Raw genomic sequence first — 18,551 nt, 5'->3', positions numbered from 1 at the left:
AACCTTAAACTCTTATTCTTCACCAATAAACTTTTGTTCAAACAATGCTCCCTAATTTCTTCCTAAAATCTAATAAAAGCTGACTTTCCCTCTTTAGACTTGCTTATGGTTCACCACAGCTTCCTTGTCCCAAATTGTAATTCCTCTGCTATTCCTGAATAAATTCATTTTTTACTTAAAGTTCTCTCTCCTCTCTTTAGAGTTAATGGAGTAAAGCTGTGTTAGAGAAGGAAATGACAAGAGATAGTAACTAAAATCCAAGGAACAAATAAAGAAAAACACAAATCTTAAGAATTTTAATGTAACAAACTCTATAAATAAACATTTCTCTCTCATCTTCTTTAAAGACATAAAATTACATAAATAATAACAATGTACTATTAGGTTTTGTAACAAATATATGTACATGTATAACAATAATAGCACAAAAAAAGAATAGGACTATACAAAACTAATGTTTCTATATCTCACTGGAATTAAGTTAGTATAAATTTTAAGCTGTATTGTATCTCCTTGAGTAGCCACTGGGAATACTTCCAAAAAAATAGAGAAAAATTAAATAAAGAAATTAAAATGTTATAGTAGGGCATATTCACTTAACTTAAATCAGTAAAGGAAGTACAAGAGAACAAAAAGGACATAAGATATATAGAAAATAAAAAGACAAAACATAGATGTTACTCCAACTGTATTACTAACATTAAATGTGAATGGATTAAATAACCAAAGGTAGATTAACAGACTGCATAAAAAACCAGAATCCAATTATATGTTCTCTGTAGGAAATACAATATAGATACCCAAACCCAAAAAGGTCAAAAGGAAAAGGAAAATATGCAAAACACAACCATAATAAAGCTGGAGTGGCCATACTACTATCACATAAAATAGACTGTTAAAAAATGTTAATAAAAATAAAAGTAATACAATTCAAAAACAATAGTTGAAGATTTAAATACCCTAACTTTCAAAAATGGATAGAACTAAGCAGAGCAACTTAGTCTTCTAAGACAACATTCTAAGTCAACTAGACCTAACAGACATCCATCCAACAGAAGAGTGCACATTCTTCTTAAATACACACAGAACATTCTCCAGCATAGACCCACCATATACCAGCCATAAAACAAGTCTCAGTATATAAAAGTATAAAGGTGTCTGGCTGGCTGAGTCAGCCTGGCTCGCTCAATCAGGAAATGTGCAACTCTTGATTTCAGGGTTGCAGGTTTAAGCCTCATATTTGGTATAGAGATTGCTTAATAAACACTTGTGTATACTTATATATACATGTACGTGTGTGTGTCTATAAGTATTGAAATTAAACAATGCATGTTTCCTGACAATGGAATGAAATTAGAAAATGACAAAAAATTTTGAAAATTCACAATGTGAGAATCAAACAAGAAACTGCTAAATAACAATGGGCCAAGGAAAAATCATAATAGAAATTGCAAAATAGGGGATCCCTAGGTGGCTCAATGGTTTGGCACCTGCCTTCGGCCCAGGGCGTGATCCTGGAGACCCGGGATCGAGTCCTGCATCAGGCTTCTGGCATGGAGCCTGCTTCTCCCTCTGCCTGTGTCTCTGCCTGTGTGTGTGTGTGTGTGTGTGTGTGTGTGTGTGTGTCTTTCAGGAATAAATAAATAAAATCTTACAAAGAAATTGCAAAATACCTTGAAATGAGTGACTGTAACAAATGAAAACATTATATACCAAATTTACAGGGTGCAGTGAAAGTATTTTGAGGAAAATGTACAAATGTCTATATTAAAAAAAAACATAAGGTCTCAAATCAATACCCTAATTTTCCATATTAAGACACTTGCAAGTAGAAGGACAAAGCAAAACCAAAGGAAGAAGGAAGTAAACAATAAAGAGCAGAAATTAATCTAGTAGAAAGTCAAAAATAATACAGAAAAATCAACTAAACAAAAATTGGTTCTACTAAAAGGCAAACTGAAGCACATAAAATTTTTAAGAGTTTGAGCATACAATGATTTGAATTGGGCAGTGCCAAACCAAGGGTGATTAGAAATCCTCCACTAACAGGAGATAGGAGCAAAATTTTTATAGAAAAGATACTGAACAAAGCAAAGCAATTTGATTGGTTACAGCATAAGCACTTGCCTCATCTGGCATGGATTCCAGTGCACTGCCTCTGGCTTAAGTATTGGTTTGCTTATGTAAACTATCAAGGCAGTAGAGCCACCTCAACCTAATGGCCTCCTTGTTTTAAAAGTGCTTTGAAAAGATCAACAAAACTGAAAAACCTTTAGCTAGATTGATCCAGAAATGAAGAGAAGACTTAAATTACTAAAGTCAGAAATGGAAGAAGGGACACCTCTACTTAAGGCACAGAGGAAAAAAAGGGAGGACTACAAGGAAGTGATGTTAATTGAATACCAACAAATTAGCTAATCTAGATGAAATGAACACATTGCTGGAAATACACAAACTACCAAAATTGATTCAGGAAAAAACAGGAGACATGAATAGACCTATTATAAGTAAGGACGTTGAATTGGTAATAAATTTACTCCAAAAAGAAGTCCAGGCTCTAGTGGTTTGACTGGTGAAATCTAACAAATGTTTAAATAACAGCAATCTTTCATAAATTCTTTCTCAGAACCACACAAAGTCATCATGAGAAAAGAGAAATACAGACCAATATATTTAATAAACATATACAATAATCATCAGTAAAATACTAGCAAACCAAATCTAACAGATAAATAGTATTATACAAATGGTCAAGTGGGATTTACCCAGAAAATCCAAGATTCATATTTAAAAATCAATTAATGTAATAAACTGTACCAATAAAATGGACAAAACCACATGATCTCAACAGATGCAAAAAAAGCACTTGAAGAAATCTTGACAACCACTCATTATAAAAATATTCAATAAACTAGTAATAGAAAGGAACTTCCTCAGCCTGATAAAGCCCGTCTGCAAAAAACTCACAACTAACATCAAGATTGACGGTGAAAGACTCAATACTTTTGAATAATGAAGTAAGGAACAAGACAAAGATGTCTGCTGTTGCTACCTCTATTACATATTCTTTTTAAAGATTTTATTTATTTATTTATGAGAGACACAAAGAGAGTGGCAGAGACATAGAGGGAGAAGCAAGCTCCTCACAGGGAGCCTGATATGGCACTCGATCCTGGAATCGGGATCACGCCCTGACCCAAAGGCAGACACTCAACCACTGAGCCACCCAGGTGTCCCATCTATTCCATATTTTATTGGAGATTCTAACCAGGTCAATTAGGAAAAAGAAATTAATTATTAGGTCAATTAGGTCAATTAGGAAAAAGAAAAAAAATCAATAAAAGACATCCAGACTGGAAAGGAAGAAGCAAAACTGCATCTAGCATGATCCTGTATGCAGAAAATCCTGAGAACTCACAAAAATACTATTAAAATTGGTGAACAAGTTTAATAGGTTACAGGATACAAGATCAATATAAAAAATAAGTTTTTTCTATATACTTTAATAAACCCCTAAATGTGATTAAGAAAAAATTTCATTTATGATAGCATCAAAAAGAATAAAATGCTTAATAATAAGGTTAACAAAAAAACATAAAACTTGTACTCTGAAAACTAAAAATTGTTGAGATATTAAAGATCTAAATAAATGAAAAAGAAAGCCTATGTGCATCCACTAGAAGACTTAATATTGTTAGGATGACAATATTTCCCAAATTGACCTACCAATTGTGTACAATCCCTATCAAAATTCAGCTGGCTTCTTTGAAGAAATTGGGAAGATGATCCTAAAATTTATAAGCAGATGCAAGTGACCCAGAACAGCCAAAAATTTTTTCAAAGAAATCAAAGTGGGAGGGTTCACATTTCCTGATTTCAAAGCTTACTACCAAGCTATAGTTATCAAAACAGTACAGTATCAGAATAAGCATAAATACACTGAAAGCCCAGAAATAAACCCTCACATTTATGGTCAATTGATTTTCAACAAGGATGACAAGAAAATTGATGGATTTTCAACAACAACCTGGATATGTACATGCAAAGGAATGAAGTTAGATTTCCATCTTAAATCAGTCATAAAAGTCCAAGTGGATCATATGCATCAATGTAAGATAAAACTATAAAATTCTTAGAAGAAAACATGAGTGCATCCTTGTGACACTGAGTTACATAGCAGATTCAGAAAACCCACAACTAACATCAAAGGACATGAAAAGACAACCTACAGAAAATATTTCCAAATCCTATACAAGATTTGTATCCAAAATATATAAAGAACACTTAATTACTTTAATTAAAAAAAAAACTTAAATGGCAGAGGATCTGAATATTTTTCTAAGATAATCATATAACCAATAAACACATGAAAAGATGCTCAACATAATTAGCTATTAAGAAAATGCAAGTCCAGACTATAATGAGAAAGAGCTACATACTCATAAGGATATTTTCAAAAAGATAAATAAAAACAAGCATTGGAGATGTGAAGGATAGGAACCCATGTACATTGCTGGTGGGAATGTAAATATTATCCAGATGCTTTTGAGGAATTTGGAAACTCTCAAAATGTTAAAAATAAAGTTACCATATAATCCATCAATTCTACTCCTAGGGATATACCCAAGAGAATTTGAAACATATCTCCATGCAAAAACTTGGACATGAATGTTCACAGAAGCATTATTTAATTTTTTTTTAATTTATTTATTCATGATAGTCACACGGAGAGAAAGAGAGAGGCAGAGACACAGGCAGAGGGAGAAGCAGGCTCCAAGCACCGGGAGCCTGATGTGGGATTCGATCCCAGGTCTCCAGGATCGCGCCCTGGGCCAAAGGCAGGCGCCAAACCGCTGCGCCACCCAGGGATCCCAGAAGCATTATTTATAATAGCCAAAAATAAAAAAACATACCAAATGTCCTTAATTGATGAATGGATGAATAGAGATGAAGTATATCCATACAATGGAGTATTATTCTGCAATATAAAGGACTTAAGAACTGATTCATGCTTTACTGCAGCACTTTTTTACAACAGTCAAGATACAGAAGTACCCCAAGTGTCTAGTAACAGATGAATGGATAAAGAAGATATGCTATAGATATACAATGAAATATTATGAAGAAAAAAAGTATGAGATCTTGCCATTTGTCACAACATGGACAGACCTAGACTGCATTACACTAAGTGAAATAAGTCAGAGAAAGATGAATACCCTACAATTTCATTTACATGAAGTGACAGATGGTGGCTACATGGTGACAGATGGTAGCTACATTTATGATGAGCATAGCAACATATAGAGTTGTTAAATCACTATGTTGTATACCTGAAACTAATGTAACATCAACTATACTCAATTTTTTAAAGTTTTCCAAAATAGAAAAAAAAATACATGTTATGCCATAGACGAACCTGGAAAACATTATGCAAAGTGAAAGAAACTGGTCATAAAAGACCACAAATTATATGATACCATTTATATGAAATTTCCAGAATAGGAAAGTCTATAGAAACAGAAGGTACACTATGGCATTAGTGGTTGCTTAGAACTAAGGGATGATGAGGGGATTGGAGAAAATTTGAGAGTGACTGCTAATGCATACAGGGTTTCTTTATGGGATGATGAAAATGTTCTGAAATTAGATATTGGTATTAATTGCACAGTTCTGTGGATATACTAAAAATCACTGACTTGCACTTTAAATGGGATGCTATATAAACCATATTGCAACAAAGATATTTTTAAAATATATATTCAAATTATGTATGGGAAAATTTTCAGAACACTCTTGGAGGCCCAAAAATAGACTTAAAGAAATAGAAAAATATCCCTTTTCATGAATAAGACCAATCAACTTAAAAAGGAGTGCCCTGGGTGGCTCAGTGGGTTGAGCTTCCAACTCTTGATTTCAGCTCAGGTTGTGATCTCAGGGTCATGGGATCGTGCTGGAATCAGGCTCTGTGCTCAGTGGAGTCGGCTTCCCTCTCTCCTCTGTCCCTCCCCTTTGCTTTCTCTCTAAAATAAATAAATCTTTTTTTTTTTAATGGATAAAAAAGTAAAGATAAAAGCTGAAGAAAATTTTTCATTTGTTGTAAAAAAAAAAAAAACCCTTGTAATAAATGAAACTGTGACTATAGACTGCTACTATGAAAAAAAGATAAAACTGAAAAATCATATAGAGTAGGTCCCCCTTGCCTCCAGCTTTTTTTTTAAATTTTTTTTAATTTATTTATGATAGTCACACAGAGAGAGAGAGAGGCAGAGACACAGGCAGAGGGAGAAGCAGGCTCCATGCACCGGGAGCCCAACGTGGGATTCGATCCCGGGTCTCCAGGATCGCACCCTGGGCCAAAGGCAGGCGCCAAACCGCTGCGCCACCCAGGGATCCCTTGCCTCCAGCTTATCTGTGGTTTCACTTCCCACAGTTAACCATGGTCCAGAAGTAGATGATATATCATCAGAAGGTCAATAGTAGCTTCACACTACATCACAATGTCTATAGCATTCACCTCACTTCATCTCATTACATAGGCAATTTATCATCTTACATCATAGGAAGGGTGAGTAGAGTAAATAGCATATTTTGAGAGAAAGATAGCATTCACAAAACTTTTATTACATCATATTATAATTGTCTATTATTGTTAATCTCTTACTGTGCCTAATTTGTAAATTAAACTTTATCATAGGTATGTAGGTAATAGGAATAAACAAAATATACACAGGGTTTGGTACTATCTGGGTGTCAAGCAACCACTGGTGGTCTTGGAATATATCCCCGTGGATAAGGAGTGACTACTGTACTAGAATAAACTCCAAAAGAAACACAGCTCAAAAGAAAGGAACCATACTCAGACAATTACTGAAGAGAATATGAGAGAATTCCTTTATCATCTTAGAGCAAGAAAAGCATTTCTCACCAATACAAAAGTTCACAAATTCAACTGCATTTTTAAAAATATGAGGTAAAATACACAATAAATACAGTCAAAGTCACATAAAAACTAGGAGAAAAACATTCAACTTATACCACCAAGCACTACTCTAACATATAAACAACCTTTAAGACTTAAGAAAAAGACCAAAACACAAAAATAAACAAAAGACATGGACAGCTCATGGGAAGAAAAAGCATACTGTCCTTTAACAAATGGAAAAAAAATGTTCAATTTTATGCATAATTTAAAAACATAAATTAAAACTACACTAAAAAGTATAAAAGCTTGACAATATACTCTATTCATCAGGTTGTGGAAAGATAAACAGTATCATATAGTGCTGTTAAAATTGGAAAATGATACAAATCTTATGGAAGATAATGTTGCAAAACCAAAATTATATATGCCTTTATAATTAACCCAGCAATTGTACTTTACGGAGTCTTTCCTAAAGATACACCTCCATCAAAACTAAACAATATATGCACCAAAGTTACTCACAGTAGCATCACTTGCCATAACAAAATATTGTAAATAACACAAATGTCCATCGATAAAGAATTGATTGAATAAATAATGGCATACACAAACAATGGAGCTATACAGATATTCTCAAAAGGAATTGAAAATTTCTGTGAACTGATACAGAGTGATTTCCAAGATATATTGTTAAGAAAAAAAGATGGTACAAAAAAAACGTACACAGCCTACTGCCTTCTGTATAAGAAAGAAGGTCGAATAAGAATGTATGTATTATGTGCTTACTGGTATTTATAAAACAAAACAGGAGATACAGGAATATCTTGTTTTAAATGTTTCACTTTACTGCACTTCACAGATATTGTCTCTAGGACAAATTAAAGGTTTGTGACAGCCCTACTTTGAGCAAGTCTATTGGTGCCATTTTCCAACAGCATTGGTTCACTTCATGTCTCTGGGTCACATTTGGTAATTCTCATGGCATTTCAAATTTTTTCATTATTATATTTGTTATGGTGATCTATGATCAGTGATCTTGATGTTAGTACTGTAACTGTTTTAAGGTATCAAACACACACATATAAAATAGTAAACTCGATAAACATTGTGTGACTGCTCTACTGACCAGCTGTTACTCTCTCTCTCTCTCTCTCTCTCTCTCTCTCATCTCCTAGGGTTTCCCTATTTCTCCGAGTCACAATGATATTTAAATTAGGCCAGTTACTAACCCTACAATAGCCTTGACATGTTCAAATGAAAGGAAGAGTTCCGTATCTTTTACATCAAAGCTAGAAATGATTAAGCTTAGTGAGGAAGGCATGTGTAAAGCTGAGACAGGCCAAAAACTAGGCTCTTCTGCCAGACAGCCCAGCTGTGACTGCAAAAGAAAAGTTCTTGAACCTTTAAATTAGAAGTACTACTCCACTGAACACACAAATGATAAGAAAGTGAAACAGCCTTTATTGCCGATGGGGAGTAAGTTTCAGTTCTGTGGACAGAAGATCAAACAGCCACAACACTCCCTTAAGCCAAAGCCTAATCTAGGGCAAGTCTCTAACTCTTCTATTCTATGAAGGCTGAGAGAGGTGAGGAAGCTATACAAGAAAAGTTGGAAGGTAGCTGAGGTTGGTTCATGAGGTTTAAGGGAAGAAGTTTAAACATAACATAAAAGTGTAAGATGAAGCAGCAACTGCTGATGTAGAGCTGCCCCAAGTTACCCAGAAGATCTAGCTAAAATCATTAATAAACATGGATATGCTAAACAACAGATTCTCAAGGTAGTCAAAATAGCCTTCTAGTAGAAGAAGATGCCAGTTAGGACTTTCATAGCTAGAAAGAAATCAATGCCTGGCTTCAAAGTTTCAAAAGACATGATGACTCTTGTTAAGAGATTATACAACTGGTGACTTGAAGTTGAAGCCGCCAATGGTCATTTACCATTCTAAAAATCCTAAAGTCCTTAAGAATTATGCTAAATCTACCCTGTCTGTGCTCTATAAATGGAACAGGAAAGCCTGGATGACGGCACATCTGTTTGCAGCATGATTTACTGAGTATTTTAAACCCACTGTTGAAACCTACTCAGAAAAAAGACCTACTTCTTTCCAATTACTGCAGACAATGCATCTGGTCACCTATAAGCTCTGACAGAGATGTACAAGATAAATGCTGTCTTCCTGCCTGCTATCAGAGTATCCATTCTGTAGTCCATGGATCATGGAGTACAGATGACACTTAAACAATGTGGGCTTAGGGCACTAACTGTTCATGTAGCTAAAAATCTATGCATTAGCTTCTGACTCCCCCAAAACTTAACGGCTCATAGCCTACTGCTGACAGAAAGCCTTACCAGTAACAGATACAGTTGATTAACACATATTTTCCACTATACATGTTATATATTGTATTCTTACAATACAGTTAGAGAAAATGTTAACAGAATCATAAGGAAGAGAAAATACACAGTACTGTGCTACATTTATTGAAAAAAAAATCCATGTATAAGTGGGCCTGCAAAGTTCAAACACATGTTGTTCAAGGGTCAACTGTAATTTTGACTTTTGAGTCTTACTATTTAAGAACTATATATTTCATAAGGCTATCACTGTCAAAGACAGTAATTCCTTGGATAGATCTGGGCTAAGTATATAGAGAACTTTCTAGGATGGATTCACCATTCTAGATGCCATAAGAACATTTATGATTCATGGGAAGAGATTAAAAATATCAACATTAACAGGAGTTTAGAGGAAGTCGTATCCAACCCTCATAGATGACTTTGAGGGCCCAAGACTCCAGGGGAGGAAGTAAGTGCAGATGTGAGGGGAATAGCAAGAGAATTAGAATTACAAGTAGAGTCTGAAGATGTAACTGGATTGCTGCAATCTCATGATAAAACTTGAATGGATAAGGAGTATCCATCCAATCTCTCTATTCTTATGGATGAGTAAAGAGTGGTTCTTAAGAAAGAAACTACTCCATTAAACAAACAAACAAACAAACAAAAACAAAGAAACAAACATTCCTGGTGTAGATGTTGTGAAGACTGTTGAAATGACAACAATGGATTTAGACTATGAAATAAACTTAGTTGATAAAGCAGTGGCAGGGTTTGAGAGGATGACTACAATTTTGAAAGAATTTCTACTATGGGTAAAATGCTATCTAACAGCATCACATGCTACAGAGAAATCATCCATGAGTCAACTGACATGGCAACTTTCATCATTGTCTTAAGAAATTGCCACCATTATCTTAAAAACAAAAACAAAATGGGACCCTGGACAGCCCAGTCAGTTAATCATCTGACTCTTCGTTTTGGCTCAGGTCATGATTTCAGGGTGGTAGGATCAAGCCCCCCATCAGGCTGAGCTCAGCAAGGAGCCCACTAAAGTTTCTCTCTCCTCTGCCCCTCTTCATGCTCACTCAAGTTTGCTCTCTCTAAAGTAAATAAATCTTTAAAAAAGAGAATCTTTATTTGTTTTTTTTTTTTTTTTTTTTTTTGGTAGTTCCTTTTTAGGCATAAGGTTAGATTGTTTACTTGAGGTATTCTGTGTGTTTTTGTTTTTTGGGTTTGTTTGTTTTTTTTCTTTTTCTTCTTCTTGAGGTAGACCTGTATTGCTGTATACTTTCCTCTTAGAACTGCTATCAATGTCCCAGAGATTTGGGGCCATTGTGTTTTCATTTCCATTTGTCTCTATGTATTTTTTGGTTTCTTCTTTGATTGCTTCATTGACCCACTGGCTGTTTAGTATCATGTTGTTTAGTTTCCATGTGTTTGTGTTTTTTCCTTTTTTTCTCTTGTGATTTCTAGTTTCATACTGTTGTAGCCAGAAAAGATGCATGCTATGATTTCAATCTCCTTAAATTTATTGAGGCTTGTTTTATGGCCTAATAGGTGATCTATTCTGGAGAATGTTCCACATGCACTTGATAAAAACGTGTGTTCTTTTGTTTTAGGATGGAATGTTCTGTATATATGTTACGAACATCTGGTCCAATATCTCATTCAAAGACACTTATTCATTTTCTGTCTGAAGTGGAAGTGGAGTATTAAAGTCCATTGATGCAAGTGGAGTATTAAGCCCCCTACTATTATTGTATTATTGTAATGTCTCTCTTCATGTCCACCAATATTTGCTTTATGTATTTAGGTGCTCCAGTATTTGGAGTATAGATATTTATAACTGTTATACTCTTTTGTTGGATTGATCCTTTTATCATTATGAAATGCCTTTCTTTGTCTCATTACAGTCTTTGTTTTAAAGTCTATTTTGTCTAAATATTGGTTTGCTGGGCTTTTTTTTCCTTCCATTTGCATGGTGAAAGTTTTGCCATCCCCTCACTTTCCCTTTATATGCATCTTTAAGTCTGAGGTAAGTCTTTTTTAGGAAGCACATAAATTGGTCTTGTTTTTTTAATCCATTCTACTGCTCTGTGTCTTTTTTTTTTTTTTGCTCTGTGTCTTTTGATTAGAGCAGTTAGGCCACTTACAAGTATTTTTTAGGCCATTTAAATTTAACGTAATTATTGATATGTATGTACTTGTTGTCATTGAAAAAGTTGGTTTTCTGGTTGTTTTTGTAATTCTTTGTTCTTCTCTTGCTCTCTTTGGTTTTTTTTCCTTTTCTCCTTCTATTCCCTTCTCCACATTTCATGTATATGTCATATCTTACATCTCTTTTTCATATTTTTCTTATGTCTAAATATGGCATTTCTTTTTCACCTAAAGAAGTCCCTTTATTATTTCTTATAAGCCTTCTTTAAGTTTTGACAAACTCCTTTACCTCTTGTTTGTCTGGGAAACTACCTCTCCTTCAAATCTGAATGATAATCTTACCAGGTGGAGTACTCTTGTAGGATTTTCTTTTCAGTACTCTGAATATATCGTGACACTCCCTTCTGGTTTGTAGCTTCTGCTGAAAAATCAACTTATAGCTTTTCCCATGGAGGGAACTTTGTTTCTTCTTGCTGCGTTTAGGATTCTCTCTTTAACCTTTGACATCTTAATTATTATGTACTGTAATGTAGACCTCCTTGAGTTCATCTTGTTTGGACCTCTCTATGCATCTTGGACTAAGTATTCTAAATCTTTCTCTCTTCTTCTTCTGGGACCCCTATAAGGTGAATGTTTGTTTTCTTGCTGTTGCTCAAAAAAATCTCTTAACATATCCTCATTTTTAAAAAATCTTTTCTCTTTTTGCTGTTCAACTTGTGTGCTTTCTATTACCCTGTCTTCTGGATCACTGATATGTTCTTCTGCATCCTCTAATCTACTATTGATTAACTCTAATATGTTTTTTATTTGTTATTGTCTTCTTTAATTCTGGTTCATTCTTTTTGATATTTTTCTATCACTTTATTGAAGGTCTCATTAAATTCTTTCATTCTTTTCTCCAGCCTAGTGAGCATCTTTACAATCATTACTTTAAATTCTTTATCAAACAAATTGCCTATCTCTGTTTCATTTAATTCTTTTACTGAGGTTTTTTTCTTGTTATTTCTTTTGGAGCATATACTCTTGTCTTCCCATTTTGTTTGACTTTCTATGTCTGTTTCTATGGATTAGATGAAATGGCTTGCTACTTTTCCTAAAGTTGAATGAATTGTCTCATGTATGGTGACCCCTATACAGACTGTGTGTGCTTGATGCCTTTGTTGGCTGGCTGAAACTGTGGATGTATATGCTAACTACTCCTTTAAATTCTGACTTTTTACAGAGAGAATAAAGAAACAAATGAAGTAAAAAAGAAAAAAAAAAATTTTTAAAGCAAAAAAACCCACAAAACTGCAACTTTTTTTCTGTGCCCAAGTACTACAGAACAGCTGGTATGGGCTTGTGGAGCCTGGATTCACTGAGGTTGCAAGCTCACCATAAGCCAGACCCTGCTCCAGTATGGACTTTTAAATTGGGAGGGGAAGAGTGTGCTTCCCCAGTTCCTCGGCCCTTTTAAACTGTAGCTTATCTTCTGTGCCCCAGTGCAACTGGGGCTGGTGTGGGCTTTAGGACCCTGGGCTTACTGAGGTCACAAAGTCCCTCTGATGATCTGACCCACAAGTTATGAAGTCAGAACCTTCCAAATATGGCACCTGAACCTGATCCTTATGATGGCCAGACCCTGCACTGGTCTGGACCATCAAGGCAGAAGAGGAGGGAGCATTCCCTCAATTCCCCCGCCCCTCTAAACGTGGCTTTTCTTCTGCATGCCATCTAAGGCTGGTGTAGGCCTGTGAATCCAGGACTCACTGAGGTCACAGCTCCACCAAGACCAACCAGACATGCCCACCACGGTGTCTGGATATTGTTCCAGTCCAGACTTCCAAGGAGAAGGTAAACGATGTGTTCTCTAGTCTCTCTGACCTGGAGAGCTTTCCCACAGCTCCTTCAACACTTGACAGAGTTTTAGCCATTATTTTTTAAAAAGACTTTCTGCCATCTTCTATCATCTCCATCTTGGACTTCAATATGTATACATTATTTTGCTTGATAGTGTTCCAATAAGTCTTAGAGGCTTTTTTCACTCTTTTTTTCATTGTTTTTTTGTTCCTCTGAATTCATAATTACAAATGACTTACCTTTGAGTTCACAAATCCTTCTCCTTGATTGAGTCTATTTTTGAAGGTATTGAATTTTTCAGATCACCCACTGTACTCTTCAGCTTTGGGATTTTATTTTATTTTTTTAATGGTTTCTCTCTTTGTTCAATTTCTCATTCTGCTCATATACAGTTTTCCTAATTTAGTTTGGCTGACTATCTGTGTTTTCTTGTGGTTCACTGAACTTCTTTAAGAGGATTATTCTGAATTCTTGGTCAGTCAGTTCACAGATGTCCATTTCTTTAGGTTTGGTTATTAGAAGAGTTTTATTAGTTTCTTTGGTGATGCCATGTTTCCCTGACTTTTCGTTATTCTTGTATCGGTATCTGCGGATTTGAAGCAGCAGTCACCTCTTCTAGTCCTTATAGGTTTGCTTCAGCAGGTAAAGACCTTCACTAGTCAGCCCTGGCTATCTCACAAAGCCCACAGGAGGGTGGGTAGGGCTTAATGCCAGAGTCTCTGGTTGTGTGGGTCCACTGGTTCAGCTCTGCATTCAGGCAAGACCACTCTCTGAGCCATCTGGTCAGGTGGGACTGCTAGCTGGGCTCTGCAGACAGGCATGGCCAATGGCTGGACTCTCTGGTCAGAAAGGACCAGGGACTGGACTCCTTGGAAGGGTGGTGCCATTAGCTGGACTCTGTGTTCAAGTGTGGCCAGTAGTTGTACTCCACAGTTGGATGGGGCTGCAGGATGGACCCTGTGATCATGTAGGACTCTAGGCTGTGTTCTACAGTAAAAATCCCTGGTTAGGCAGGGCTACAGGCTGAGCTCTGACTTAGGAGTGGAGGGGACTGCTGGATTGGCTTCCTGCAAGAGCAGAGCGGTAGGCTGGGCTCTGCAGCCAGGTCGTTGCCTAAGGATCCCAGCTTGGCAGAACCACTCACTCTACTTTCTGGCCAAATGGGCAGCAATCTGTCATAACAGCCAGATGGTGCCCTACTTGCTGGGCTCTCTGGGCAAGACGGTTAGGAGGGTTGCAGTGCTATCACTAATCTACACACAGATACCTGTGAGCCCTCCTCTGAGGTGGTCTAGCTTTGCATATTTCCCTAATGTTCCCTACAAGGTGAGATGGAAACGGGCTTCCCAGAGAACACTCCAGAATGCTGGGGAAATTGGATGTCAGCCTCAAACTCTCTTTTTCTCACTGGAGAAACTGTAGGCCCAAGGGATTCCTCTCAGTGTGGCACTGTGCTGGCTTGGGGAAAAGGCAACACTGCCAAAGTGCTGCCACTCCTCTTAGCCTTCTAACATGGCTTTTCTCAATTTTAGCGCTCTAAGAATGTGATTTAGCCTAACCACTAGGTTCTGGGATTTTTAGAAATGCATTTTTGTCTGCAATTAGCTGCTCATCCACATTTTTGTGATGGAGACTAGAGCTAGGGACCTCTATCCTGACATTTTCCTTATGTTACTCCCCACATCTGCTTTTAATTGACAAAATGAAGTATTTTTTGCCAGGTTCTTGTCAGAGAATATAATCTCAAACTCTACATTATCCAATTGTTATCAAACTCTTTGTTATAAGAAATAATACTTATAAGACACTATCTAATGTATACAAACTACTAAAATTCCTTATTGCATCTGTTATGGAGACTTTATAAAAAATAAAGTTTCTGAGTATCTTTTTAGGATGGAATTTCTGTTAGGCAATAAAATGAAACACTTTCTCTAATTGTTTTTTAAAAGATTTTATTTTTTTAAGTAATCTCTACACTGAACATGGGGCTTGAACTTACAACCCTAAGATCAAGAGTCACATGCTTTATCGACTAAGCCAGCCAAGTGCCACTTTTCCTAATTTGTTTTGTTTTCTTTTTTATCCTATCAATATTAAGACTAATCAAGCTTTCTTTTTCACTCTAGTTTCTAGAAAACTCAAAACGAAAGTTGGCTACAGGAACTGTACATGACTTAAAGGAATTCATATTTATGTACCAACTTTTGCTTGAGTTGAACATTTTGATCTTATCTTCAATTTACTTATATTTCAATTGTCCTTTACTATTCTCTTATACATTATAAAATATGTTTTTCATGAAGTTCCACAAATCCTTTTTAAAAGGAGGTTAGAGAAAAATGATAAGTAGACAAATAAATTAAAAGGCCACTGCAAAATTTAGCTTATTACTTTAAAACAACTTTCTTCTTACCTATTTTCTATTCCCACCACTACTACCCTAGTCAAAGAAAACAAGTAAGATGTTCCCTTAGGGTATCTTTGATATTTAGGATTCGATATATTTTCTCTCCATTTTCACAAACATAATACTGAAGATAAAAGAACTTACCAGATAAACAATATGTAGATCATTCTCTAAAACAAAGCCCTTCATTGCTCTTTGAAGGTCAGCAAAAATATCTAAAGTATCAGTTGGAGAAAGTGAAGAAGAAAGAGTTGCTGAACCCAGATGTGTTGGATGATACACTGTTCCTGGTTGGGGGTAGGAACAGGGAAATAAAGAACCAAATGTTAAAAATAAAACATTGTCTTTCTGTATTCTGCAATTAACCTTTCGACCTCTGATAAATTTTACCCAATGCATGGATATTTACAAGCAGATTCTATGCTAATTCTCTGGTGTCGCTAAATAGAACACTGACTTACTAAAAATGAGTTCATATACCACTTGAAAAACCAGTTTCCTTTTATAGTGTTTGAAAAGTCAATTTCCTTTTACTAAGCAGTCTTAAGTCACTAAAGATGAAAAAGTAAGTAAACTGCAACTAAGAAGTCACATTTACCTTCTGTTCCATCACCAGTTTCAGTAATCTGGATGAATTCATTTTCTAGCAGCCATATCACACAGGCCTCAATTGCTCCAAGTTGAACACAATCTTGATTCTTCTGACTTCCCAGCTTCCCTTCTTTCATACTTGCAGCCAAAAATGTGCAAGAGGCATAAGTCTGCATATCTTGTGATGTACTTGCCACTCCACCAACTATGATCTGATAAAAGAGGTTTGAAATTTTTTATAACTTCTTAATAAGACATGCAGGCCCTCATGATATAAAAGAAGTGAGTTTGTCCTAAAATATTCTCAGCATCTTAATGCAGAGACTCTTTACTCAATTTGCCCATCATCACTCATTATACATGTAGATAACATCTACTGACAACATCATCAAAAGTTTCCATAAAAGTAGACACAACATTTTCTCATAAATGAATCACTATCTGACACGTAGGAACCAAAAACATTTCCCTCTGAAACATGTGGGCATATAAGAATGCTAGTATTGAATATTTCCCACCCAGAAAGGGGATGAGAATGCATGTAGAAAAAGTGAAGTCAGTCATGTCTTGTGGAAATCATCTCCCTGTATTTTGTATATTAAATATACAAATTAATTAAATGCACTTATTTCTCCCTTGCCTTCTTCCATTTCATACATATTGAAACCTACCAAATCATCCTAAACAGAGCTATCTTACACTTTTTAATGGCCATAAAACAAAGTTTTACCAAGATTTACTTAGTTTTAACGGTATTTTGGTTGTTTCCAGTTTTTTCTTATTACCAATAGTGCTATAATAAACATTCTTGTACATTTAATTTGATGTAATTTCACAAATACATCCCTAGTAAAACTCTTAATTGTGAATCTACTGGTTAAATGGCTATGTGTTTTGTTTGGGGGCCTGTTTCTTTTTTAATCTTAGTAGGTATGTCCAAATTGCCTTCCCAAAAGAGTTTCAGCAGTATATGAAAATGCCTACTTTCTATATCCTTACAATCCTATGCTATCAACTACTTTCCTTTTCTTTCAAATGGAGTGTAAAAGGTTGGAAAAAGAAGTATGAGCACAGGTACCAGTACCTCCAGTGCCAGTACTGAAACCAAGAGCAAGGCATACTAGTATATGAACAGACTTTTCTGGATGACACAAAAACACTTAAAAGGAGGTTGGTTACCTTTGAAAATGCAGAGGAGATTTTATTTTTTACTTTAGATCTTTGCATGTTGTTTGAAACTTCTAATCAGGTTTATTTGTAATTTGATTTTATTTTAATGCCAATAGGTAGTATCTGGATGGAAGAACTATGGTCCATTTTTGTCATCTTTTTTAAAAATTCAGAAAATAGGGGTGCCTGCGTGGCTCAGTTGGTTAACTGTTCAACTCTTGATTTCAGCTCAGGTCATGATGTTGGGGTCCTGAGATCGAGCCCCACGTTGGGCTCCCTGAGTATGGAGCCTGTTTGAGATTCTCTCTCTCCCTGTGCCTCTGCCTCTCTCTCTCTCTCTCCCTGCATGTGCACACATCCTCTCTCTCAAAAGAAAAGAAAATTAAAAATTAAAAAATAAAAATTCAGAAAATAATGAAGTATCTAAAAAGTAAAAAGAATCATCTGGCATTTGGGTTTTTTTTTTTAAGATTTTATTTATTTATTTGAGAGAGTGAGAGAGAGCACAAACAGGGAGCAGCAGGCAGAGGAAGAGGGAGAAGCAGGCTCCCAACTGAGCAGGGAGCCCGACACGGGGCTGGATCGCAGGACCCTGGGATCATGACCTGAGCCAAAAGTAGATGCTTAACCGACTAAGCTATCTGGGCACCCCTGGCATTTGGGTTTTATTCCACTGTTTTGAAATGTACTGATATAGCACTAGCTGTATTAAACTCCAGGAAGTAACTATAAAAAAATAGAAGAGATTCAGACTCAGCAAGACTATAAACAATCTCATAAAGAAACACAAAGCTAAGATTTTTCTTCACATACTTAAGTTCTACCATCATATTATAGGCGCAGGAGAGCAAACAGTAATTTAGTGACCTCTTTCTTACCTCCAGAATAGCTCTTATCATGCTCGCAGTTACTTCTTCTCCTTTCTGTCTTTGCAAACAGCTACGCACAGGTTTTAGAGATCCCTGAAGTAGGGCTATGCCTTTTGATTTCTCAGAGTTCTTACAAACTAAGATACTCTCACCTATAATCAAAAAACCATACATTGGCAAAATCCCAACATATTTCCTTAAGATATCTGCCAACAAGAATTTCAATTGTCTCATTTGAAAAGAAGATAATAG

The 18,551-nt window shown here is 35.8% G+C and overlaps 1 protein-coding gene across 8 annotated transcripts in view; it reads right to left on the bottom strand.

Annotated features, from left to right (window-relative positions):
* Nucleotides 1-18,551, bottom strand: part of POLQ (DNA polymerase theta) — a 123,954-nt gene that overhangs the window by 83,462 nt on the left and 21,941 nt on the right. For all 8 annotated transcript variants that reach the window (XR_012024597.1, XM_072812539.1, XM_072812538.1 and 5 more), the window contains 3 exons: nucleotides 18,309-18,451; nucleotides 16,268-16,472; nucleotides 15,814-15,956 (listed from right to left, as the gene is read on the bottom strand). Coding sequence is in view for 7 of the 8 variants with exons in the window: in XM_072812539.1 (XP_072668640.1) it covers nucleotides 15,814-15,956; nucleotides 16,268-16,472; nucleotides 18,309-18,451 (491 nt within the window). In the remaining variant the exon portion in view is untranslated. The remainder of the gene's footprint in view (nucleotides 1-15,813; nucleotides 15,957-16,267; nucleotides 16,473-18,308; nucleotides 18,452-18,551) is intronic.

Source organism: Canis lupus, chromosome 35 (genome assembly GCF_048164855.1).
Source record: "Canis lupus baileyi chromosome 35, mCanLup2.hap1, whole genome shotgun sequence".
NCBI classification, from domain to species: domain Eukaryota; kingdom Metazoa; phylum Chordata; class Mammalia; order Carnivora; family Canidae; genus Canis; species Canis lupus.
Note: the sequence above shows the minus strand (reverse complement) of the source record. Positions and strands in the feature narration are given on the sequence as shown.